The following is a 26,925-nucleotide window of genomic DNA, read 5'->3' as shown; positions in this document are numbered from 1 at the left end:
CTGGGGATGGAACCAGAGGCATTTGACCTCCGAGCCATACCCCCTGCCCAATTTTTTATTCTTTATTTTGAAACAGAGTCTCACTCCAGTCTCAGCCTCCCAAATGCTGGGATTACAAGTGTGCGCCACCATGCCAGGCTCCCAGCCCTGTTTTTTATTCTTTATTTTGAAGCAGGGCCTCACTAAGTTGCTGAGGCTGTCCGTGAACTGCAGTCCTCCTGTCTCAGCCTCCCAAGTGCTGGGATTACAAGCCTGTGCCACCACGCCCAGCTGTAGTTATCCTTTCTTACTGCCTCTGGTTACCCTTTCTTTTTTGTTTTTGGTTCTGGAGATGGAACCCAGGGGCATTCTACCTTTGAGCCACACCCCCAGCCCTATTTTTTTATTCTTTATTTTGAAGCAGGGTCTCACCGAGTTGCAGAGGGCCTTACTGAGTAGTAGCTGAGGCTGTCCACAAACCGGGATCCTCCTGTCTCAGCCTTTCAAATGCCAGGATTGCAAGTGTGCGCCACCACGCCCGGCTCTAGTCTTTTTTATTTTAATTTGAGACAGGGTTTTCTAAGCTAAGCAGGGCTTGCACTTGCCATTCTCCTGCCTCACCCAAGTACTGATATTACAGGCGTGTGCCACCGTGACTGGCTAGTTTTTTTTAACAGGCAGGAAAAATGGTTTTCAGAAAGATGTAAGCAGTCAGGTTTACACAGTAATGTACATATGCCTTGTGAACATTTGGAGAATGGCGTGTGTGTGTGTGTGTGTGTGTGTGTGTGTGTGTGTTTGACAACTCAGGATGTTATTTGTCGCTTAATCTTGCCATTATTTAGATTGAGTTGTTCAAGACCAACTACTAGCTTCATAGTTAAAGAGCATGGTTTATTGTTGAGTAGCCTACTTGTCCAACTGATAATATTACCCCGTAACTGCACTTCTAAGTACTGATTAGGCCAGGTGTGGTGGTGCATGCTTGTAATCCCAGTCCTTGGGAGACAGAGACAGGATTACAGGTTCAAAGCCAACTGTAGCAACTTGTTGAGGATATAAGCAATTTAGCAAACCCTATTTCCAAAAAAAAAAAAAAACTCCCCAGAACCCCCAAAAAACCAAAATAGGGCTGGGGTGTAGCTCAGAGGTAGAATGCCCCTGGGTTCACTCCTCAGCATTAAAAAAATGAGTAAATACTGTTAGGTACATGATATTTTTCTGAAGGGCAATATATATTAAGTTGAAGACTGGCTTTCAGATTACTCCATAGGTCACCAAAAGTGATTTCAACTGAACTGTTATGAATTGTGTAATTTAGGGAAGTTGTGAGTCATGTGAGCTTAGTCATGATATCTTGTTGAAGTTGCAGCTGGGGTGTGTAAGTCTCACTTTGACTTCAAAATTGTTTTCCCTTTGTGTTACTTTTAATAAAAGAGGATGTAGTGGGTGGAAGGAAGAAATGTAGGTCACAAGCAAGGGAGGAACATTGAATCTGAAACATATTTTGAAATTTACCTTGAGGTTATTGGCATGAGGATTCTCCATAAAGCAGTGTTCATTTCTTTATCTATAGCACTATTTTATGCAGTATTCTGACATCTGGCTTCCTCTTTTTATATGAATTTTGCTTATAAGCTGCATTCCTTTGAAACCCAAACACTTGGGCTAGGCCTGGTGCTACATGTTTGTAATCTCAGTGCTTGGGAGGCTGACACAGAAGGATCTCAGGTTCGCAGCCAGCCTCAGCTTATTGAGGCCTTCTGCAACTTACTGAGACCCTGTTTCAAAATAAAAAATAGGAGCTAGGCATGGTGGCTCTCGCTTGTAATTCCCGTGTTCGGGAGGCTGAGACAGGCGGATCGCACAGGTTTGAAGCCAGCCTCAGCTACTTAGTGAGGCTGTCAGCAACTTAGTGAGACCGTTTCCAAATAAAATATAAAATAGGTCTGGGAGTATAGCCTGGAGGTAGGAAGCCCTTGGGTTCCACCCCCAGTACCACCAAAAATAAATAAATAAATAAAAATTAAATAAATAAAAAATAGGGCTGGGGGTGTAGCTCAGAGTTAGAATGCCCCTGGGTTCATTCCCCCAAAAAATACCTCCCCCCCAAAAAAAAGGAACCCAAACACTTAACCTCCCTAACTTCTGTAACGCTGTTTTATACGCATTAAAGAGAGAAACTGTATTTCTAGGCTAAAATGAAGAGTTAAACAGAAGTCATGGTGGGGAATTGGAGAACTGTTTGGCTTTCACAGGATTTCCCAGGACCCTAGGTGTAGGTGTCCTCTGAGGCCAAGTGTGCGTGACTTTTGGATCCTCTCCATTTTGTATTTTTGGAAGTATAATTTGAAGAAAGTCTTCAAAGGCTGGTAGGGAGGGAGGGACAGGAATAGGTCTCACCAAGGTAGAGGGGGGACATGGAGGACTTTCCATGTACTGTATCTCCTGGCCCTAAAATCAGCCAGAGCGCTGGGCGGCACCATTCCCTCCTGCCCAGCATGAGCTGTCGGCTCTGAGGAGTCTCCTCCACTGCCCTGCCTGCACTTGCCGTTTGACTGTTCTCCCCTCCTCATTACTAAAGATAGTTCCCACCAGGCCTTGTTCTCGGTGCCTTGTTGGTGTTTGTGCCTCCGTGTTCACAGGAACTTCAAATACCACAGCCTGTGCAAAATTATTCGCCTTCCTTCCTTTCCGTATGGATTGATTGATTGTGTTACCGGGGATTGAACTCCAGGGTGCTGTGCCATTGAGCTGCACCCCAAGTCCTTTTTATTATTTATTTATTTATTTATTTGAGACTAGGGATTGAACCCAGGGGCATTCTACCTCCGAGCTACACCCCCAGTTCTATTTTTTTCTTTATTCTTTTGAAACCGGGTCTCACTGAGTTGCGGAGGGTCTCACTAAGAAGCTGAGGCTGTCTGCGAACCGTGATCCTCTGGTCTCAGCCTCCCGAATGCTGGCATTATAAGTGTGAGCCACCACACCTGGCTTTTATTCTTAATTTTGAAACAGAGTCTCACTGAGTTGCAAAGCGCCTCACTAAGTAGTAGCTGAGGCTGTTCTTGAACTGTGATCCTCCTGTCTCAGCCTCCCAATACTGGGATCACAAGCTCTTGATGGAGAATCAATGGAGGCAGCTCAGATGCTATCCTGGATTCCTAGTAAAAACCTGTGAAGTGACATCTTTCGTTCCAGACTCTGGGGTCCCTGGTCGTGTAGAGAGCGTCGCCTCTTCTCTCATCGCAGCGCAGGGAGGGGTTCGCCCAGGCTCGTGGCTGACTGCACTGCCTGGCCAGGCTGCTTTCCTCGCTTAGGGAATGCTGAAGAGCAGGTCTAATGTCCTCTGCACGGCTCTGTGAGTGCCTCGCCGCAGTCCGCCTCTGTCTTTCCCACTCGGGCACCAGCGCTGGAGCATGCGCTGCTGGTGCCATTTGGGGCACCTTTTTGCATTTCACGCAGCAGAGCAGTCAGCAAGTGCTGCAGGGGTTGTGTCGTTTGCAGACTGTATAAAGAAAATGCAGTTTGCTGTAAAAAAGAAAACAGAGAAGGTCAACAAATGTTTCTAGTCCTTTCTACAGCATTCTGTTTACATGGCCCTTAGATACTAGGGACACACACACTGTCTTTCTTTGAAGCTCAAAAATTAGGTTAAGTTTAAATCTATTAACTCTGAACTTGAAAAAAATGTGGGTATACTGTAGGCCATCTTACTAAGGTTGACTGTCCTAAAAGCTTATCCCAGAGACCAAGAAATTCAGGTATAAGAGAAGGGTAAAGTTAAAGACTCGTCAGATTTTCTTCTTTCCTTCCTTCCTTCCTTCCTTTCTTTCTTTCTTTCTTTCTTTCTTTCTTTCTTTCTTTCTTTCTTTCTTTCTTTCTTTTCTTTCTTTCTTTCTTTCTTTCTTTCCAGTTCTGAGAATTGAACGCAGGGACATTCTACCTCTGAGCTATACCCCCAGCCCTATTTTTTATTCCTTATTTTGAAACAGGGTCTCATTAAGTTGCGGGAGGCCTCACTAAGTAGCTGAGGCTGGCCATGAATGTGTGATCCTCCAGTCGTAGCCTCCCAAACGCTGACATTACAAGCATGCGCCACCATGCCCGGCTTCAATGACTATTTCTTGAATAATAAGTAATAAATGGGGTCTGGTAGAAAAGAGAAAAATAAGTGTAGAACGTGTGTGCAGTAAAGTAGGGGTGATGAGGGAATACCTAAATAATAAAATTCTACAGTTTTGACCTTTTAAGTCATGTCTTTTTAAAATTGGGGCATTATAATTATATGTTAAGAATGGGGTTCATTGTTATACATTTGTATATACACAGCATAAATTTGGCCAGTTTCATTCTCCAGTGTCTTATTTTTCTAATTTGTGTTTGTAGGTAGCTGAAATGAGAAAAGCTCTGTTGTTGAGTTGATGGTTGGAGCAACTTAATGAGAGTTAAGGAAGGTGTACTCATCTCAAGAGTGATGGGCAGCCACTGTGTGTGTGTGTGTGTGTGTGTGTGTGTGTGTGTGTGTGTGTGTGTTGCTGGGGACTGAACCCCCAGGGGAGTTCTACCTGCAAGCTACATTCCCAGTCCTATTTTATTTTGAAACAGGGTCTCAGTTGCTGAGGATGAACTCAAACCTGCAATCCTCCTATCTCAGCCTCCCAAGTACTAGGATTATAGGTGTGTACCATCGAGCCCAGCTCTACTCTGGTGGATTTTATTTTTATTTTGCGGGGGATTGAATCCAGGGGGATTTTACCTGTGACTGTACCCCCAGCCTTTTAAATTTTTTTGGTTTTGAAACAGGGTCTCACTAGGTTGCCTTGCTGATGCTGTTCGTGAACCCGCGATCCTCCTGTCGCAGCCCCCCAAGCGCGGGGATGACAAGCGCGTGCCACCACGCCCGGCTCTGCTCTGGAATTTTAAGAAAGTACATGACCAGATGTTGAGCAAAGAGATCATTTTAGTAGCATTGTCTTGTATTAACAAACTACTGTAACAAGTCTGGTGGTTTATATTTGATCTGTATAAGAAATACATTTGGGAAAGCCGGGCGTGGTGGCGCACGCTTGTAATCCCCGCGCTTGGGAGGCAGAGACAGGAGGATCGCGTAGGTTTGAAGCCAGCCGCGTGCACTGGCTTTGGAGACCCTGTTTCCAAATAAAAATGTAAAAATAGGTCTGGGAGTGTAGCCCGGAGGTAGAAGGGCTTCCAGGAACCCCAGTACCACCACCAAAAAAAAAAAAAAAAAGAAAAGAAATACATTTGGGAAATATAAATTCTGGCGAAAAGGCTATAGGAAATCGTGATTGTTAGTGGTTAGAATTTTCAAAGTGAATGCAGTGAAGTAGAGTGCCTGAGGACCCAGCTAGTGAGGGGACAGTAGCAGCCGTAGCATGGCGCTCCAGATTGACTCCAGACAGCCATTTTTACTAAGCTGCTGGTAATGGTTCTGTGGTATCCAATTTGAAATGTCCGGTTATTAAAAGAATAAATTGCAAAGGAGACATACTAGTTCATAACTTTTTTTGAAAGGGGGGTTGCTGGAGCTTGAACCCAGAAGCATTCTATCTTAGAGCTACAACCACAACCCTTTATATTTTCTACTTTGTCTTTTTTTTTTTTTTTTTTCTTTTTAAGGATTGAACCAGGGACATTCTACCTCTGAGCTACACCCCCAGACATATTTTTTGTTTTTAGTGTTTTTTATTTTATTTTTTGCAGTACTGGGGATTGAAACCCAGGGGCATTCTACCTCCAAGCTACACCCCTTGCCCTATTTTTTATTCTTTATTTTGAAATGGAGTCCCACTGAGTTGCAAAGGGCCTCACTATTTAGTAGCTGAGGCTGTTTGCAAGCTGCGATCCTCCTGTCTCTGCCTCCCAAATGCTGGGATTATAAGCCTGGGCCACCATGCTGGGTTTATGTTTTTATTTTGAAACAGGGTTTCACAGAGTTGCAGTGGGCCTCACTAAGTAGCTGAGGCTGGCCAACCTGTGATTCTTCTGTCCCAGCCTCCCAAGTACTGGGATTACAAGCATGCACCCAGCTTGTTGTTTTACTTTTTTTTTTTCTTTTTTCTTTTTTCTTTTTTCTTTTTTTTTGCCCTGGATGGAACCCGGGGGCATTCTACCTCTGAGCTACACTTCCAACCCAATATTTTATTCTTTATTTTGAAACAGGGTCTGACTGAGTAGCAAAGGGCCTCACTAGTAGCTGAGGCTGTCCACGAACCATGATCCTCCTGTCTCAGCCTCCCAAATGCTGGGATTACAAGTGTGCTCCACCACGCCCGGCTTGTTCTTTTACTTTGAAACAGGGTTTTGCTGAGTTCCTGAAACTGGCTGGAACCTGAAATTCTCCTGTCTCTGCCTTCCAAATACTGGGATTACAGGCGTATTTAAAGTATGTTAGTAAGCTACTTTTAAGAAGTCCTTTTATAGAAAATACACCTAAAATAAACAGTGATATTGCTATCTTGCAGCTATTTTTTCTAGGCCTATTTTTATGCATAGCTAAGATCATGTAATGTGAATAGTTTTTAAAATTCTTTGTTTATAGTGTAGCATAAGTATTTTCCTATATTCTTTTTTTTTCTTTTTTTTTGTGGTATTGGAGATTGAACCCAGGGGCATTTTACCTCTGAGCCACACTCCCAGCTCTATTTAATTTAATGTAATTTATTTATTTATTTATTTATATATTTGTGGTACTGGGATGGAACCCAGGGACATTCTACCTTTGAGCTACACCCCAGGTCCTATTTTTTAGTCTTTTTTATTTTTTCAAACAGGGTCACTGACTTGTGAAGGGCCTCCCTAAGTAGCTGAGGCTGCCCACAAACCGTGATCCTCCTGTCTCTGCCTCTTGGATGCTGGGATTACAAGCATGCGCCACCACGCCTGGCCTCTATTTTATTTTTATTTTGAAATAGAGTCTCAATAAATTGCTGAGGTCTTGCTAAATTGCTGAGGCTGACCTCAAACCTGTGATCCTTTTATTGTGATTACAGAAGTGTGCAACCATGCTCAGCTTCCATATTCTTAAAAACCTTTTGTGAGCATTTTAAATGATAGCAGATTTCTTCCCATCATTTCTATAACTTATCCATCTGTTTGCCAGTTATTAATTTACCTTGTTTCTGGTTTTGTCTTTAAAAATAATGCGTAGCTAGCTAGGTATGATGGTTCATGCCTGTATTCCCAGTATTTGGGAGGCTGAGACAGGAAAATGGCAGGTTCAGTAATAGCCTCAGCAACTCTTAAAACTCTGTTACAAAATTAAAAAATAAAAATAAAATAAAGCTGGGATTGTATGTAGCTTAGAGGTAGAATATCCCTGGGTTCAATCCTCAGTACCGCCAACCGACCAACCAACACCTAGCACAACTGAATATGGAACATCTTTGTGCTCCAAGGATTTTTCTTCCCTTGGAGCCGTTTCCCTACACTAGCTTAGTGATGGTCTTCTTCCTCTTCCTCTTCCTCTCCCCTTCTCCTCCCAGTCCACCTCACTTGGTTGTCCAGGCTGGCTTCAGACTCCTAGAATCAAAGGCGCTTCCACTTCTGGTGTGTTCAGTTTGTTGCTAAGGATTGAACCCTGGGTGTTCTACCTCTGAGCTGTACCTCCAGGGCTTTTTTCTCTCTTAATTTCAGAACAAGGATTCACTGCGTTGCTGAGCACTGGCCTTGAACCTGTGATCCTTCTGTCACAGTCTCCCAGGTACTAGGATTACAGGCATGTGCCACTGTGCTGGCTTACTCAGTGATTCTTACACTTGGGGTGAAGAGACGCACGGGAAGGCTTGTTAAACAGACTGCTGGGCTCCACCCAGGGGTTCTGAGGAAACCTGATTTGCAATTTTAATAAGTTCTAGCTGCTGCAGCCGGTGTGGAGACAATACTCTGAAAACCACTGGCCCATATTATCGACAGTGAAACTACAATACCGAGGCTAAGTTCCTAAGTCAGTGGGAGTGATTATGATCTTGAATGAAACTGAGTTCATGTACCAACGTGCATCAGGGAAGTTGAAGAGCTGCAGGATTGTATCAGCATCTCAGCGCTGAGGATCTGCTCAGTTTATGAACCCAAGTGCTGGTAGGCAGGAAGTTCCGTGGTGAGCATTGTGAGGTAAAGATACTGTGATTGAATAAGACATTTTATAATCTCTTTGTGAGACAAGTGTGTTATAACCAAAAGTTCCAGAAGAAAGATACAAAGGGCTCTAGGCTTCAGAGGGAAACGAGGTTATGGTTTTTGGGTTTTTTTTGCTATGTCTAAAATAGGAGACCCAGGAGTAGAAAGTCCCAGAAGTAGAAGGTCCTTTCTAAAAAAGTCCGCAAGCTTGAAGATTTCAGCAGACAGACTCAAGTTAAAAACCCAGTTCTGTGTTACATTAGCTGTGTGATATTAGACAGTTTGCTTATTATGAGGCCGGTACCCAGGGATGCGCATGAGGATAACGCAGTGAGCCACCCTCACAGTGCATTGTGGGGGACACTGGGGAATTGATGAGCAGATGGTGAGCTCCGGAAGGTTCTCCATGGTGCCAGTGGGCATTGTGATTAGCAGGGCCATGTCAGCAAGCATCCGCTGAGAAGAGCGATCCTCTCTGAAGCACGCTCCTCTGGATTAAGTCTAAAAGGAAGTTTAGTCGAGAATGGGCAGTATCTAGCAGTGTGAACTTTGCTGCCACTTCTCATTTTGAGTTAGAACCTTGAGTAGACTTCCCTACGCAGTGGCATGCCTACCGCTGTCTGTCTTTGGGTTTAAGTACTGTGCAACAGTGGGGCCCATTTTGTCTTTGACCTTTCCTACTCCCTACCTTTTTCATTTTGCTTTTTTTTGTGTGTGTGGTACTGGGGGTTGAACCCAGGGGCACCCTCCTTTGGACTACACCCCAGCCTTAATTTTTTTTAAATTTTTTACTTTGAACCAAGGACTCACCAAGTAGCCGAGACTGACCAGAGCCTTCAATCCTTCTGTCTCTGCCTCCCACGTACTGCGATTGCAAGCATGCACCACTCTGCCTGGCTTACTTGTGTTTTTTCTGATATTGGGTTGGTACGCCTTAGCTTTTCCTGAGTGCCAGCTCAGGTGGTAATTCTCTCTCTCTCTCTCTCTCTCTCTCTCTCTCTCTCTCTCTCTCTAGTACTGCTAGCTGAACCCAGGGGCATTCTACCTTCGAGATACACACCTAGTGTAATTTTTTTATTTTTTATTTTTGGTGGTACTAGAGGTGGAACCCAGGGGCCTTCTACCTCCGAGCTACACTCCCAGACCTATTTTTTATACTTTTATTTAGAAGCAGGGTTTCTTAAGACAGCTGAGACTGGCTTCGAACCTGTGTGATGCTCCTGTCTCAGCCTCCCAAGCTCGGAGATACAAGCATGCGCCACCACGCCCGGCTTTTTTTTTTTTTTTTTAATTTGAAGTGGTCATATGAAGTTGCTGAGGGTATCACTGTGTTTCTCAGACTGGCCTTGAACCTACAATCCTTCTGCCTGAGCCTTCCAACTACTGGGATCACATGAGTACCCCACCACGCTGGCTCTTGTTAATTTTTTTCTAGGAATTAGTTTGGTCTTGGGGAGTCTACTTTCTGGTGCCTGTAGATTGATAGATACACTGTTGAGGGCTGTAATGAAAGGGATACAACTGCTTTTCCTATCTTTGATTTGGGATATGTACTTTTTCTATAAAATACGTACTTCCCGTTTTTGGTTTCTTACACTATCAATCCCTCCCTAACTTCCGTCTGGATTGAGCCCAGTGGCATTCTGCCTTCAAGTTAAAGCCCCAGCCCTTTTTATTTTATTTTACTTTGAAACAGGATTTTCCTAGGTTGCTGAGACCGGCCTTGGATCTGCAGTCCTCCAGTGTCAGACTCCCAGGCACTGATGGGATTGCAGGTGTGCGAGCCTGTGCCTGGCATGCTGCTCTTACTGCAGATCAGCTGGTGAGGAATTGATGCTGCGCCTGTGGCAATTGCAAGGCGGGGTCAGACACTTTTAGCCTAAGAGTTTTAAACATACAAGCCAGGAATGACTTTCATTTAGAAGGCAGCTCACTGTATCGCGTGGTCTTAGTATCTCATCTGCAGCCGTGTTTCGGTTGCTCTAGTCATCTTTCCTGTCTTCCCACAGTTGACTTGTTTGACCTAGTATCGAAAAAGATTCACACGTGGTGACTGCTTGCTGTGGTCTTAAATCTGATCGTCTCTGCCCCTCCCGTTTGTTCTAGGCCATTTATTTCCTGAAGAAATTGGGTCATTTGTTCTGCAGGAATTCTAACATTCTAGGTGTGGCTTATCACTTCCTCCACTTGTTATTTAACTTGGCAGCATCCAATTAATTCCTTTATGTCCTGAGAACTGGAACTTAGCTCTTCATTAGATTCAGGTTCAGTTTTATAAGAATTCTTCAGGGTCTGGGCTGTAACCGTGGGAGAGTGCTTGCCTAGCATTCGAGATCCTGGGTTCCATTCCCAGCACAGCAGAAACAGTAAACACAAGGAAACAACCTCCTTGGTTATGTTGGGCATCGAGGCGCCTCACCGTGCTTTACATCAGGAAGAATTTGTTGTCTGGCAGCCTCATTTTAGCGACACTGCAGTTGATTGGTAGGTTTAGTCGCTAATGGCCTCTTTACCTTTATTTCAGAGAAGCTTGATTCTTTGCTCTCAGACTACGACATCCTCTCCTTGTCCAGTATCCAGCGACATTCAGTAAGGAAGAGGGATCTGCAGACCTCCACACATTTAGAAACACTGCTAAGTTTTTCAGCTTTGAAAAGGTAATTTGAATTATTCGTAGACTAATAATGAGGCCATGGGGAGCTTGATTTGGCAAAAGCAAAAATACCTTTGAAATCTTAAGAAATTACATCTTAAAGTTATGTAATTACTGTTCATCACATATGTTTCTTACATAGTGTAACACCTATTCTAAAATTCATACGGATGTGTAATTTTTAAAAAGTAAATATTTTGCCGGGCGTGGTGGCGCACGCTTGTAATCCCCGCGCTTGGGAGGCAGAGACAGGAGGATCGCGCAGGTTCGAGTTCGAAGCTAGACGTGCGCGCTGGCTTAGGAGACCCTGTTTCCAAATAAAAAAAAAATGTAAAAATAGGTCTGGGAGTGTAGCCTGGAGGTAGAAGGGCTTCCAGGAACCCCAGTACCACCAAAATAAATAAATAAATAAATAAAAAAGTAAATAAATAAAAAAGTAAATGTTTTAAAAGTATTGATGATGGAAATGATATTTGTGAAATTCTAACGAATTTTTAACTGAATGGTTATAATACTTTATATTTTTGGCTCAACTTTAGAACCATCAGCCTATACTGAATGCAACACTGTGGGGGGGGAGAACCCACGGGCATTCTGCATTTTTTTTTTTTTTTTTTTTGGTGGTACTGGGGTTCCTGGAAGCCATTCTACCTCTGGGCTACACTCCTAGACCTTCTTTTATACTTTTTATGTGGAAACAGGGTCTCTTAAGCCAGTGCAGCTGGCTTCGAACTAGTATGATTCTCCTGTCTCCGCCTCCCAAGTGCGGGGATTACAAGTGTGCGCCACCACGCCCGGCAGCATTCTACCTTTGAGTTGCACCCCCAGCCCTAGTTTTTATTCTTTATTTTGAAACAAGGTCTCACTGAGTTGCAGAGAACCTCACTAAGTAGCTGAGGCTGTTTGCAATCTGTGACTCTCCTGTCTCAGCCTCCCGAATGCTGGGACTACAGGTGTGGGTCACCATGCCTGGCTAGTATCTTTATTTTACATATGAAGACACTGAGGTTTAGAGATTTGTTCAACTTCTCACATAGCCTGGTGGTAGGCAGGGCCTAAATTTATTGTTTGTGTTATTTTGCAGGTTTAAACCAGGTCAATAATTGCAGACTTCATTCTATGGTCTTTTTTAGGAAGCTTTTGTCCAGTATCAAAAATAAACAGGAATCCTGGTGTGGGGGCCCATGCCTGTAATCCCAGTAATTGGGAGGCTGACACAGTATATCACGGGTTTGAAGATAGCCTCAGCAACTTAGACTCTCAGCAAACTATCAAGATTCTGTTTAAAATTAAAAAATAATTTAGGGCTGGGAGTGTAGCTCAGAGGTAGAATGCCCCTGGGTTTAATCCTAGCACCTCACATACACACACACAAAAAACAAGCAGTACAATATAACTTGGCGGAATTACTTTTTATTGTTAGGATAGGCCTTTATCACAGTTTAAAAAAAAAGTATTATGTAGCTGGGTATAATTGCACAATCCTGCAATCCTAGTACTTGGGAGGCTGAGATAGGAGGATCATAGATTTGTGGCCAGCAGGTGGTAACTTAGTGTGACCCTGTTTCAAAATAAAAAATACATAAGAAGGTCTCGTGTGTAGGCAGAGATGGAACACCCCTGGTTTCAATACTACCAAAAAAAAAAAAAAATAGAATTATGTATGTTTGGTTTACAAACCAAAGTAGCGCCAGGCGTGGTAGCACATACTTGTAATCCCTGCACTTGGGAGGCCGAGACACCCTGTTTCCAAATTAAAAAAAAAAAAGTATAAAATAGGTCTGGGAGTGTAGCTCGGAGGTTAGAAGGGTTTCCAGGAACCCCAGTACCAAACAAAACAAAACAAAAACCTAAAACCAAGCTAGTTAGGGGCTTGGGATGTATCTCAGTGGTAGAGTGCTTGCCTAGCATGTGCAAGGGCCTAGGTTCCATTCCCAGCACTGCCTAAAAACTAACCATGGGAAATAGAGAATGTTTTCTCTTCTTTCTGACTTGTTACACTTCCCAGACCCAGAGAGGTTTCCTGTGTAAACTCCCAAAAGATTTTAATATATTGTTTAGCACAGGGCTCTGCAGCGAGCCTCCCATGTTGGTGAGTTCCAAGTCCCTGGATTCAGCCAGACTCAAGCCGGTCGGTTAGCAGACTGTACTTCTCATTTGTAGCTGAGCGCTTAGGTTCAGAGGTTAAGGCCAAGGCCAAAATGAGTAAGTGCGGAGGAGGCAGGATCTGAGCCAAGGCTTCAGACTCTAAATCCACACCCTGTCTTTTCTATCATACTGTGTTATTGAAGTTCAAAAACAACCAACAACCTGGGCAGCTGAAATCTCGGTGTGTATCATGGCTGACCTTACCTCTGTGGCACCACTTATTACTTGGTGATATTAAATAAGACTGTTTTTATTTTATTTATTTACTTTTGTGGTGCTGGGGAGTGAATCCAGGGACATTCTACCTCCAAGCTACAGCCTAGCCCTGTTTTAGTTTTTGATTTGGAAACAGGGTCTCATTAGTTGCTGCAGCTGGTGTTGAACCTGTGATCCTCCTAAGTGGTGTGATTATAGGCATGTGCCACCCTGCCTGGCCGAGTCTGTTTCTGAGTAGTAATGTAAAGGAAAATAACTTAAACCAAGATGACATTGAGTGTGCCTAGTAGAGTTGAAAAACATGAAATACTGAGTTTACGACATTTTGTGAAGTGACTTTAAATGAGTTACTCATTCTGTGGAAAAAGGAAACTTTAAAATTTGCCCTACAAGCCGGGCGTGGTGGCGCACGCTTGTAATCCCAGCATTCGGGAGGAGGATCATGGGTTGTGGCCAGCCTCAGCTACTTAGTGAGGCCTCCACAACTCAGTGAGACACTGTTTCAAAATAAAGAATAAAAAATAGGGCTGGGGGTGTAGCTCGGAGGTTGCAATGCCCCTGGGTTCCATCTCCAGACCCACACCCCCCAAAAAAAAATCGCCCTAGAAGTTACATTTTCTCTTTGACATACATCAAGAAATATTTATTCTAAAGTAATGAAAAAGCTGCCAATATTATTTTGATGCTTTTTTGATAATGTTATTAGAATTGTTTTTTGAAAAAGTTAAATGTTCTTCCTTGCTGGGCTTGCTGTTGCACTCTTGTGATCTCAGAGTCTTGGTACTTGGGAGGCTGAGACAGGAGATTGCAGGTTGTTGACCAGCCTCAGCTACTTAGTGAGGCCATTTGCAACTTAGTGAGACCCTCTTTGAAAATAAAATAAATGGGCTGGGGATGTAGCTTGGAGGTAGAATGCCTCTGAGTTCAATCCCCAGTACCTTCCCTGCAAAAAAGTTCTTCCTTAAGGTAAAATAATAATAAATAAGCCTGGTTTAGACTGTTGAGTAACTAAGCATAATACAGGGCTGGGGGTATAGTTCCGAAGTAGAGCACCCTAGGTTCAATCCTCAGTACCATACACACAAAAAAGGTCAGAAAGATAGGTAAGTCTGTAATTTTGAGAGGATTTTGATTTGAGAGGATAAATTAAGAAATTAAGATAAATTTTACTTTTGGTTGTACTAGGATTGAACCTGGAACATTCTCCCTCTGAGCTACACCCCTAGCCCTATGTTGTTTTTTAATTTAAAGCACGGTCTCTCTAAGTTGCTGAGTTTCAAACGTGCAGTCCTCCTGTCACAGCCTCCCAAATACCAGGATTACAGGCAAGGGTCACGCCCTGCTTACAATAGATTTTGATTTACACATTGTTTTCGAGGTTTTATAGCTTAAAAACAAAGATTAGAACATTTTGAACACCTGAATTTTACCATTACTTGGTCTTTTTTTTTTTTCTTTTTCTTTTTTTGTGGTGTTTGAGATTGAACCCAGGGAACAGTCTACCTCAGAGCTACATTCCAAGCCCTGTTTTATTTTTCATTTGGAAATAGGTTCTTGTTAAACTGCTGAGGCTGGCTTTGAACCTGGAATCTTCCTGTCCCAGCCTCCCAAGTACAGATGTGAGGCACCACACCTGCCTCTATTACTTGGTCTTTATATGTTTTATAAAGCAGGTTCTTAAATAGAAAATGAAGAATGCAATTTCTGTGACTTTTCCTGAAAGAAAATTATAAATAATCATTTATAGAAAGCTTTTTAAATTAAAAAATTTTTTTGTGTGTGTGTGGTCCTGGGGATAAGGGTCTCACTAAATTGCTGAGTTTGAACCCAGGGGCCATTGTACTTCTGAACTACACCCAGAGCCTGATTTTTTATTCTTTATTTTGAAACAAAGTCTCACTAAGTTGGAGAGGGCCTTGCTAAGTAGCGGAGGCTGGCCATGAACCTGCCATCCTCCTGTCTCAGCCTCTCAAGTACTGGGATTCTAAGTGTGTGCCACCCTGCGTGCTTTATAGAGAGCTTTAAAACTCTATAAAACAGGGATGCTTTTCAAAGTTCTCAACATAACTGAAGGCAACAAAACCATTATTGAGGACACGTGGCAGATGCATCTTTGGAGAGCCTGAGAAAATGTTCCAAGGTTTCAGAACTAGCATTCTGTTTTGTCTCTTTTACTCTGACCATTTGACCACAGCAGACTAAAATTACCTTGTATGCTCAAAAAGTTAAAAATACTTGTTGCCATGGAGACAGTCCTAGTCTAGATTTCTTCCTGGCAGTTCAAAGACTTATGCAGACCCATGGGGAAGTAACATTTCATATTTTTAGCATCACAGCTGAGAACATTTGTTTCTGTGGCTGAAATGAGTAGCATACATACCTTTCTTTGTCTTTGGTGTTCATGGTTACATTGAAAAGGCTCTGTAAATAATTGAAAAAGTCTTGTGGTGTTTGGGATTGAACCTAGGAAAAGTCTACCTCAGAGCTACACCCCCAGCCCTATTTTGTTTTTTATTTTGAAACACAGTCTAAGTTGCTGAGGGCCTCACTAAGTAGCTGAGGCTGGCCACGAACCTGTGATCTTCCTGTCTCAGCCTCCCAAGTACTGGGATTACAAGCACGTGCCACCACGCCCAGCTGAACACTTTGTTTATATGTTAGAACAAAAATCTGTAGAAAACAAAAAGAATATTAAACTGTCCAAAGAACTAAAGTGCATATTTTAATATCTCTGTTGAAGACTTTGTATTTTTTCTCCTAATGGTAATTGTAAGTTAATATATGTATGTGTACACACACACTCACTCACTCACACGCTCTCTCACTCTTTCTCGTGGTATTTGTTTGGGGAGGGTAGTAGGGATTGAACTCAGGGACATTCTAACTCTGAGCTATACCCCACAGACTATTTATTTATTTATTTATTTATTATATTTTGTGGTACCGGGGGTGGAACCCAGAGGCTTTCTACCTCCGGGCTATACCCCCATACCTATTTTATATTTTTATTTGGAAACAGGGTCTCACTAAGTTGCTGAGAGCCTCACTAAGTAGGACTTCTTATTTTTTGAAACAGGGTCTCAACTAAATTTTGGAAGGCCTCACTAAGTTGCTGAGGCTGGCTATGAACCTGTGATCCTCCTGTCTCAGCCTCCCAAGTACTAGGATTATAGGTATATTCCACCACACATGACTGTATTATTATTATTATTATTATTATTATTATTATTATTATTATTATTTATTTTTGCGGCACTGGGTATTGACCCCAGGGACATTTGACCCCTGAGCTACACCCCTAGCCTATTTTATTCTATTTTTTTTTTAAACAAGTTCTCACTAAGTTGCAGAGGGCCTCACAGGTTGCTGAGGCTGGCCACAAACCTGTGATCCTCCTGTCTCAGCCTTCCCAAATACTGGGATTATAGGCTGGATTAATATTTTTTAAGATACTTTTTTTTTTTTTGCTGGTCTGGGGATGAAACCCAGGCATTCGACCTCCAAGCTATACTTCCTGCCCTATTTTTTATCCTTTATTTTGAAACAGAGTCTCTCTAAATTGTGGAAGGCCTAAGTAGCTGAGGCTGTCCACGAACCGCAGTCCTCAGGTCTCAGCCTCCTGAATGCTGGAATTACAAGTGCATGCGCCACCACGCCCAGCTGAGATACATTCTTTTGAGGAGAAAAACATGAGGGCTTTTAAATATAGAAAACAGTGATTTGTTAATTTTGCATAGTAATAAGAATTTTCCCATAGCTTGATTGCTGAAGGCAGCAGAGTATAGAGTTTTGAAATAAACTAAGTTTAACTAAGTTCAGGTTCCAGTTTAACTGTTTATTAGGTGTGTAACCTTGCGTGTGTTACGTGGTGTGTTGATTATCTTGTAAGCCTCAGCGCTCACTTGGTGTGCAGTGGAGGTAACACGTCCGGAGTACCTAACAGTGAATGGGATATTATATTAGTCTTCATTTTGGTGGTACTGGGATTGAACCCGGGTGCATTCTACCTCTGAGCTACACCCTCAGCCTACTTTATTTTTATTTTGAAGCACTGACTTACTAGGTAGTGAGAGTCATGCTGAGGCTGTCCTTGAATTTGTAGTCCTCCTGTCTCAGTTCCCAAGTCCTGGGATTATAGGTGTGCACCACCACTCTTGGCTTGATATTAGTGTACATTTTTTAGGTAAGTAGGACTCCAATCCAGATGTGCAGGGTGTTCGTTTCTATTGTTTTGCTAAGTTTTTACAGCTAAAAAAAATTTTGTCCTTTTGTCTTTAGAGAAGGAGATATATTGTTCTAAATACTAAGATACTAGTTACCACACAGTGTTTTATTACTGTCACTTCTTTTAAATTTTAACAAAGTTCAATTGAATGAAGGTTAGGCCTCCTTTTTCAATGCTTAGACTAAAATGTAAATGTATTCTCTTTTCAGGCATTTTAAATTATACCTGACATCAAGTACTGAACGCTTTTCACAGAATTTCAAAGTCGTAGTGGTGGATGGCAAAGCCGAGAGCGAGCACCCCGTCAGGTGGCAGGACTTCTTCAGTGGCCACGTGGTCGGTCAGTGCGGGGCTTGCCTGCTGCCGCCGCCGGGGCGGGATCTCCTGGTAGCGGGCGGGGAGAGGTGGCCTAGGGCGCCGTCCTGTTGCTGTTTCCCTTGAGCTTTGTAAGTTTGGGAGCAGAAACATCCTAATAGGAGGAAGTAGACATTACTAGCATGTCCATGTCATAGCTGGCCGGTTTGTTGATTAAAGTTAATTTCCTTTGAAGTAATAGAGTATAACCTTCTCTAGTCTTCAGGTAGACTCCCCTTATGACGTGTGTGTATGTGTGTGTGTGTGTGTGTGTGTGTGTGTGTGTGTGTGTGTGTGTGTCTGGGAATTGAACTAGGGGCCTTCTACCTCTAAGCTACACCTGAGCCCTATTTTTTTTTTTTTTTTTAATTTTGAAACAGTTTCACTAAGTTGCAGAGGTGCTGAGTTGCTCAGGTTGGTCTTGAACCCCTGATCTTCCTGTCTCAGCCTCCCAAGTACTGAGATTACAGGTTTCACACCACCACACTCTACTCTCTTGTTAGTATTTGTTGATACTCTTACATATTTGAGAAAATATATCAAATAAACAATTGCAATTTATTTTTTTATTTACTTATTTAATTTTTTTTGTGGGCCTGGGGATGGGACCCAGGACCTCCGAGCTACACCCTTTGCTCTATTTTTTATTCTTTATTTTGAAATAGGGTCTCACTAAGTTACGGGAGGCCTAAGTAGCTGAGGCTGTCTGTGAACCACGATCTTCCAGTCTCAGCCTCCTGAATGCTGGGATTACCAGTGTGCGCCACCACGCCCGGCTTGAAGCTTATTTTTTGAATTTTTTTCTGAAATAAGAAAAAAAAATAGCATTGAAATTTTTATAGCACAGTTTAAGATCCATGCATTCATTACCAAGCTTCTGCCCTTTTCTTCTTTTTGCTCGAAACAGAGCAAAGTCAGCCGGACGTGGTGGCGTACGCAATCCCTGCGCTTGGGAGGCTGAGACAGGAGGATCGCACAGGTTCGAGGCCAGCATCAGCTACTTAGTGAGACCCTGCTTCCAGATAAAGTCTAAAATAGGTCTGGGACTGTAGCTCGGAGGTAGAAAGCCCCTGGGTTCCACCCCTAGTACCACAAAAAAAAAAAAGAAAAAGAAAAAGAGCAAAGTTATTCTAGATGTTTTTTTGTTTGCTTGCTTGTTTTGGGAAATGAATATATTTCAGATTACTAGAACTGAGGCTACTCCTTAGGAGGCAAGAGGTATTGAGCCTCTGAGGCCTTTGTTTTTGTAATTATTGGCTAAGCTCTTGTTCACCAAGGCGCATTCAGTCTGGTGAAAGGTTCAGGGGATTTTTATTGTTGGTATTGCATAGTTTATTATTTGTATAAATAGTTTTTTTTTTTTTTGGTGGTGGTACTGGGGGTGGAACCCAGAGGCTTTCCACCTCCGGGCTATACTCCCAGACCTATTTTATATTTTATTTGGAAACAGGGTCTCACTAAGTTGCTGAGAGCCTCACTAAGTAGCTGAGGCTCGCTTTGAACCTGTGTGATCCTCCTGTCTCAGCCTCCCAAGCGCGGGGATTACAAGCGTACGCCACCATGCCCGGCTTGTGTAAATAGTTTTTAATAATATTTTTTTCCTTTGAAGGTGAGCCTGAGTCGAGGGTTCGAGCTCACATAGGAGACGATGATGTTACAATAAGAATTAACATAGAGGAGGCTGAGTACAACATAGAGGTGAGTCTGTGTGTGATGGTTTAATAGCTTATATCTGATTTGTAGCAAAGCTTCTCAGTTGTTTTAAGATGGCAAAGGTAGAAATTAATTATAAAGTTTTTTTTTAATCCAGGAAAGTAGTTGACTCTGGAAAAGTCTTATTTCTTCATTTTTCTGGTAGATACTCTGGAAATGTTAGGTCAGTAAAAGGCAGTAGTTCTTACTCTGAGAATTTAGTAGAGAGGCAGTTACTGGCCACTGTCTGCGGAAGTACTAGAAGTAGAAACAAGACCACAGGAGCCACCTTGATGTCGACAGGAATCCACGTGTCACATACCAGTCCAGAAAACAAAACGGTTCCCATATATTTATGGATTGAAGCTATTCCACGTTTTTTTTTTTTTTTTGAAATATTGAAATACTTTTTTTTTGAAATATTGAAATACAAACAAGACAGAACATATATGGGGAAACTATAAGTTTGGTCAAAATGAGCTGGCATGGAGGCGCACTCCTGTAATCCCAGTACCTGGGAGGTGGGACAGGAAGATTGCAGTTTTGAGGCCAGCTCCAGCAATTTAGTGAGGCCCTTAGCAACTTAGACCCTGTCTAAGTCAGAACAAAAAATAAAAGGGTTGGGGGTGTGGCTTGGAGGAGGAATGCCCCTAGGTTCAATCCCAGTACCACACACACAAAAAGATTGGTTAAAGTGAAATTTTCAGTGACTCAGCCGGCTAATCAGGACTACATGCAACTAACTCCAGATTTGTGGCCCGTTGGGCCCTTCCCCCATGGCCGGCTGACTCCGGAGGGGCCAGGTCTGAATCAGTGGTCTTCGATAACCCGGTTGGTGTTTTTACTTCCCTCCTAAACTCCCCAACTCTATTTTCAACCTAACATATGCCTCTACCGTCTTGTGCTCCATTAAGATGTATGATGACAATGCACCAATAACACATTTAAAAAAGAATAATTAAAATGAGACCGGGTCTCACTGAGTTGCAGGGGGCCTCACTAAGTAGCTGACACTGTCCGCGAACTGCGATCCTCCAGTCTCAGCCTCCCAAACGCTGGGATTACAAGTGTGCGCCACCACACCCGGCTTCATATTATAAAAATTTAAATGATTTACTTTAGTTAAAACAACTAGTCACTTTAGTTAACCAAGAAATGCGTGTTGTCTAAGAACAAAGAATGTTATGAGAATTTCATGTTTAAAAGTTCTCATTTTTTCCATCTTGTCATATATTTTCTGTTTTAGCCACTTTGGAGATTTGTTAATGATACCAAAGACAAAAGAATGTTAGTTTATAAATCTGAAGATATCAAGAATGTCTCACGTTTGCAGTCTCCGAAAGTGTGTGGTTATGTAAAAGTGGATAACAAAGAGTTGCTTCCAAAAGGGCTCATAGACAGAGAGCCACATGAAGGTAAGACTCATTAAAAAGTACATTGATCTCAAAACAAATAGAAAGGGCTGGGGGTATGGTTCAGTGCAGAGTGCTTGTCTCGCATGTGCAGACCCCGGGATTCAATCCCTGGTACTGCAAAATACACACATGTACACAAGCATGTATTCTGAATAACAAGTATATGATAATTATGTCTAGTAGGGGTGGTGATTAATTGATTAAAAAAAAAAAAGAAACCATGAGCCAGGCGTGGTGGTGCACATTTGTAATCCCAGCTTTTGGGAGGCTGAGACAGGGGATCGTGGTTCGAGGACAGCCTCAGCTACTACTTAGTGAGGCCCTTTGCAACTCAGTGAGACCCTGTTTCAGAATAAAGAATAAAAAATAGGGCTGGGGGTGTAGCTAGGAGGTAGAAAGCTCTTGGGTTCCATCCCCAGAACAACAACAACAATAAAAAGGCAAAAAAACCCCTCAAAAAACCAAAAATACCCCTGATTATCAGGTAACCATACTATTAGTCTTGTAAATAGAATTTTGTTCTAGAAATTCTTCCGGGCAGTTCTTTTCCTATGATGTAGAGGGTGAAAGCGCTAGGAAACGATGGAGCAGTAATGATTGAGAGCCGGTGTGGTGGTGCGCTTGTATTCCCAGTGCTTGGGAGGCGGAGACAGGAGGATCGCACGGGTTCGAAGCCAGCCTCAGCTGTTTAGGCTCTCAGCAACTCAGTGAGACCCTGTTTCCAAATAAAATACAAAAAATAGGTCTGGGAGTGTAGCCCAGAGGTAGAAAAGCTGGGTTTCATCCCCAGTAACACACACACACACAAACAAAAAACAAAGATTGAGGAAGGTGGGTATGGTGGTTTGCACCTGTAATTTCAGTACTTGAAGTCTGAGACCGGAGGATCGCAAGTTCAAGACTAGCTTGGGCAATGCAGTGAGAACTATCTCAAAATAAACATAAACAAATAAGAAGGGCTGGAAGTATAGATCAGCGGTGGAGCGGCCCTGGGTTTAATCCCCAGCATCACCACCTAAAACAGAGAGACTGAGGAGAGGAGAAATCAATGATCTGAGGGAAAATTCTTTATTTACAGGTATTCAGAGATGTTAAAAGACTACTTTGAAAAACCATTTTTAAGCTGGGCATGATGGTGCACGCCTGTAATCCCAGTACTTGGAGACTGAGACAGGAGGATTGCAGGTTTGAAGCCAGTCTTAGCAACTTAGTGAGACCCTATTCCCAAATAAAATAGGGGTGGAGATGTAGCTGGGAGGTGAAAGGCCTCTGAGTTCCGTCTCTGGTACCACACACACACACACACACACACACACACACACACACACAAAATTCACAAACCTATTTTTAGAGCTTATAAAATTGTATAGCAAAAGCTATTTATACTGTTTAGAATATAAGAAGGTTATCAGTCTTGGAATGGATCTATTTATGGTCATTTTAGAAATATATGACCATTTAGCCGGGCATGGTGGGGTACGCTTGTAATCCCCGTGCTTGGGAGGCTGAGACAGGATTGCACAGGTTCAAAGCCAGCCTCAGCTACTTAGTGAGGCTCTCGGCAATTTAGTGAGACCCTGTTTCCAAATAAAATATAAAATAGGTCTGGGAGTATAATTCGGAGGTAGAAAGCCTCTGGGTTCCACCCCCAGTACCACCAAAAAAAAAAAAAAAAGAAAGAAAAGAAACATATGACCCTTTGTAATCCTAGTATTTGGGAGGTGGAGACAGGAGGATGCAGGTTTGAGGCCAGTGTGTGGTAACTTAGTGAGATCCTATTTCAAAATAAAAAAAAAATGGAAACGACTGAGGTGCCCTAGTACTACCAAGAGAGAGAGAGAGGGAGAGGGAGAGGGAGAGGGAGAGGGAGAGGAAGTAAGGAAGAGGGAGGGAGGGAGGAAGGGAGGCAGGCATGGTGTTCGTTCAGGTGGCTTTGAGTGTCTTGGCTGAAGACATCCTACTACTGCCTCTGCCATCTTTAGCTGGGATACAGGCCCATATCTTGCCTGGCTTATTGTCCTCATTTTTTTAAAGCTTAGAAAGTATTACTAGCATTTTAGTATGTAAACGAGTTTTTAAACAATTTTTTTTTATTGGTAAGAAATACGCCTGTAATCCCAGTACTTAGGAAACTCTTGAGTACTGAGAATCCCAGGTTTGAAGACAGCCTCAACAACATGAGACTCTCAGCAACCCAACACGACCTCATTTCAAAAAATGAAAAAAGGCCTGCTTATAGATCGAAGGTAGGATGGCTCTGGGTTCAATCCCTAGTATCACAAAAATAAGTAAATAATACTTATTATTGTGTGGGGTACTGGAGATTGAACTCAGACATTCTATCTTAGAGCCACCCCAGCCTGATTTTATTTCTTATTTGGAAACAGGATTTTACTAGGGTGATGGAAGTCTCAGTACTTGCTGAAGCTATCCTCAGACCTACAATCCCCCGTCTCAGCCTACCAATACCGGGAGGTGCATACCACCAGATACATGGTGTGCACCGCCATGCCTGGCTGAAAGGTGTCTCATTAAACTTATTAATCTTTGTAACCTGAAATATTTGTGGCTGTGTGTGTGTACAGTTCCATAAAAAGCATGCTTTTGGTTCACTAGAGTACTCCAGTTTGGCAGTAAAGGATACGCACGAATGTCTTTTGGTGGTGTGTGGTTACATGTGTGCTGCGTGCTCCATAAATGTTTTTGCCTGTGAATATATGCAAACATGTATCAGACAGGTCTACTTGTGTGGAGGAGGCCATGGAGGTCTCAGTCTAGCACTAAAGATCTTAGAGACGTCTCCAGGTTTGTTTTTAATGGTAGTAGAGATCAAACCCAGGGTCTATGCTTTCTAGTCAAGTTTTGTTACTTTTTTTATTTTATTTTATTTTAATTTTATGTTTTTGGTGGTACTGGGGTTCCTGGAAGCCCTTCTACCTCAGGGCTACTCTCCCAGACCTACTTTTTATATTTTTATTTGGAAATGGTCTCTTAAGCCAGCGCGGCTGCCTTTGAACCTGTGCAATCCTCCTGTCTCCACCTCCCAAGCGTGGGGATTACAAGCGTGCGCCACCACGCCTGGCTAAGTTGTTACTTTAGTTAATTCATAGACTTTTAGAAGAAAATGGCTGATTGCGTCATAGCTTCATAATAGACAATTATTTAATCTATTTTAAAAGTTTTTAAAGTTTCCATATTTTAAAAATTAAGGTGGTACTTTTTGTGTGTGTGGTGCTGGGGATCGAATCCAGGGCTTTGCAGGTTACACCAAGCTACATTCCCAGCATTAGTCTTGAGTTCTACAGTTTAAAAACCTCAAAGTAGCTGGGCATGGTGGCACATGCTTGCAGTCCCAGTACTTGAGAGACAGTAGGATCACAGGTTCAAGGACAGTCTCAGCAAGTAGTGAGGCTCTCATCAATCTAGTGAGGCTCTGTTTCAGTATAAAAATAAAATAGGGCTGGTGGTGTAGCTCAGAGGTAGAATGCCCCTGGGCTCCATCCCTAGTAACTAACATGCACACACACACACACACACACACACACACACACACACACACACACACACGATAAATAAAAACCTCTAAGTATTTTTCATTTTACTGCATTCCTCCAAATTGTTTTTTATTCAGGATACTAAGCTCAAATAATGTTTGTTTCAGAAATATACTAGATTTAAGTGTTACTATAAAAATCCCTCTAGTTTTGATGGATTTTGATTTAATAGTGCATACAAATTCATATTAGAGTTTGTTCGTCGGGTGAAGAGAAGAACCGATCCTAATCCCATGAAGAACACGTGTAAATTACTGGTGGTAGCAGATCATCGATTTTACAGATACATGGGCCGAGGGGAGGAGAGCACCACTACCAATTACTTAGTAAGTATTTGATATTTTCTAAGGTAATTGGCAAAAGAAGTATGCAGGTTGCAAAGTCCTTTACGAGAGGGCTGCAGTAATTGGCAATTTAATGACACCAGAGCTGTCTTAGATGCTCTGTTATTTCCTTAAAACATCTGAGGACCATTCTCTGAGATTCATACATTATTATATATATACACTCTAGTTTCAAATTTATGAAACCTATTTTGCTTCTGAAATATTTTCTCTACATCAGAATTATGCACATTTAGTTTGGGGATATTTCATGTGGTCTTTCTTTGTTTATACAAGCGAGCTCTTTATTTTTATTTTGGTACTGGGGGCTGATCCCAGGGGCATTCTGCGTCCAGTTCCACCCCCAGCCCTTTTCATTTTTTATTTTGTAACAGGGACTCACTAAATTCATGGAGGTTGGCCTCAAACTTTTGACACTCCCAAGTGCAGGGATCAATGGGTGTGTGCTGCCATGCCTGGTGAGCTCTACAAATGTCACTGCTGCTGGTCACGGTGAGCATGCCTGTCGCCAGCACTCGGGAGGCGGAGACAGGAGGATTGCAGGTTGGAGGCAGTCTTCAGCAACTGTGAGACTCAGAAAGCGAGGGAGACTGTTTCAAAAAAATACATAAAAGGGCTGGGAGTGTAGCTTGGAGGTGGAATGCCCCTGGGAGTTCAAATCTGGGTACCACACACACATATTCATAAAAACCCCAAAAAACAAAACCACCACTGCCTGGCATGGGGCCCATGCTTGACATCCCAGTACTTGGGGGGGATGAAACAGGAGGATTGCAAGTTGGGAGGGCAGCCTTAGCAATTAGGCAGACCTTTTTTCAAAATAAAAAGGGCTGGTGGTGTAGCTTGGAGATTGAATGCCTGTGGGTTCTATATTTAGTACCTCCCCTCAAAAAAAATATCATTGCTAGATTGATGATGAGCTTGTGATACCACATTTGTGGACTTCGGCTTTGGTGGCAAAAAACTATTCTTGTGAACCTGTATTTTTTTTTCTTTTATGAATATTTCAGAGGACAGTTTTGCTCATGTTGTGTTTAAGGGCCAGTCATAGGAGTATAACTGCACAAGATAGGTGGGACTTTGGGGGTCAGAAGTAGCCGGAAGGCAGACAGAGGAAGGAAAGATGCGGAAAGCGTTGACCTGGCTTTTTGTTTTGTTTTGTCTTCCTACGGCGCTGGGTATCAAATCCAGAGCCTTGTACGTGCTAGGCAAGTGCTCTTCCTCTGAGCTACATCTGCAGCCAGACAGAGGATTTTAAGCATTGAATGCGTGAGTTTTCAGTCAAGGAGCCATTTGTCATTGACATTTTTTGTTCGTATGACCTCATTTGTCATAACTTGGCACTGGCCAAAACGTTGTTGAGGGAATAAAAAAGGCAGCTTTTCACGAGCCAGTGCCCAGGGCACTGCCGACGCCTCCTCGTTGCCCTTCCTGTTCTCGCCATTTGACTCACGCCCTCCTCCATCCTCCCTTCCCTCCCATATCAAGTGAATGAACCTATTATGAGGAGAGTGGAGCCATTGTAATTCTTGTTCCTAAGCAAGAGGACCAGGGCTTTAAGAGACGCTTTAGACCAGGGCTTCTCTTCCTTGCTCTTTTGTGCGTTGCCCATGGCCATGAGTGTAGCGTGAGGCCTGCTTTTCAAAGCTGTCTTGCTTACCCATCCGTATAAGTAAAGGACAATTCCCTAGACTCCCCACCTGCTTCATGGTTGCTGGAACTGCCCCACTATCCTGGCTTTGAACAGTGGAACATTCTCGTTAAGACAGAGACAGGTGACGTCGCCAAAGCTTGGCGCTTAGCCGGGTGCAGTGGTGCAGACCTGCCATCCTAGTGCATTGCTGTATTCTGATGACAGTACTTTAAGCTGGGAGCTAGGAATAATTTCTTTGGTAGAGCCGTCAGTGAATAAGATTACGATCTTAATGACAGTTTCTGAAATTCTGTGTTCTATTCCATGTTGCTGTCCTTGGCGATTCTACTGTCCCCCTCCCCCCCCAGGCTCCCAAGTCAGAGAAGGGCAGGAAGAACCGTGTGTGCGCTGCACTCCTGGCCCACTCCACCTGCCGCGGTGCCGCCTGTGTGGGCAGCAGTTGACTTCATCGCCTTGTCCTGTTCTGGGGAAGGCATTGGAGGTGCTTGTGAAGAGGGTGGGTGAAGAAGACAGGACGCTTCTGAGAAGGGAATCTTTTACCTAAACCAAATG

The 26,925-nt window shown here is 42.9% G+C and overlaps 1 protein-coding gene across 1 annotated transcript in view; it reads left to right on the top strand.

The window, feature by feature from the left end:
- Positions 1-26,925, top strand: part of ADAM17 (ADAM metallopeptidase domain 17) — a gene marked incomplete at both ends in the record, with an annotated part of 50,144 nt that overhangs the window by 3,145 nt on the left and 20,074 nt on the right. The window contains 5 exons of the mRNA XM_080711576.1: positions 10,643-10,775; positions 17,570-17,700; positions 19,324-19,412; positions 20,653-20,821; positions 24,568-24,701. Of these exons, the coding sequence (XP_080567702.1) occupies positions 10,643-10,775; positions 17,570-17,700; positions 19,324-19,412; positions 20,653-20,821; positions 24,568-24,701 (656 nt within the window). The remainder of the gene's footprint in view (positions 1-10,642; positions 10,776-17,569; positions 17,701-19,323; positions 19,413-20,652; positions 20,822-24,567; positions 24,702-26,925) is intronic.

The sequence above is a fragment of the Muscardinus avellanarius genome (genome assembly GCF_963383645.1).
Source record: "Muscardinus avellanarius genome assembly, chromosome: 15".
NCBI lineage: Eukaryota > Metazoa > Chordata > Mammalia > Rodentia > Gliridae > Muscardinus > Muscardinus avellanarius.
This window is presented reverse-complemented; position numbering and strand designations above follow the sequence as displayed.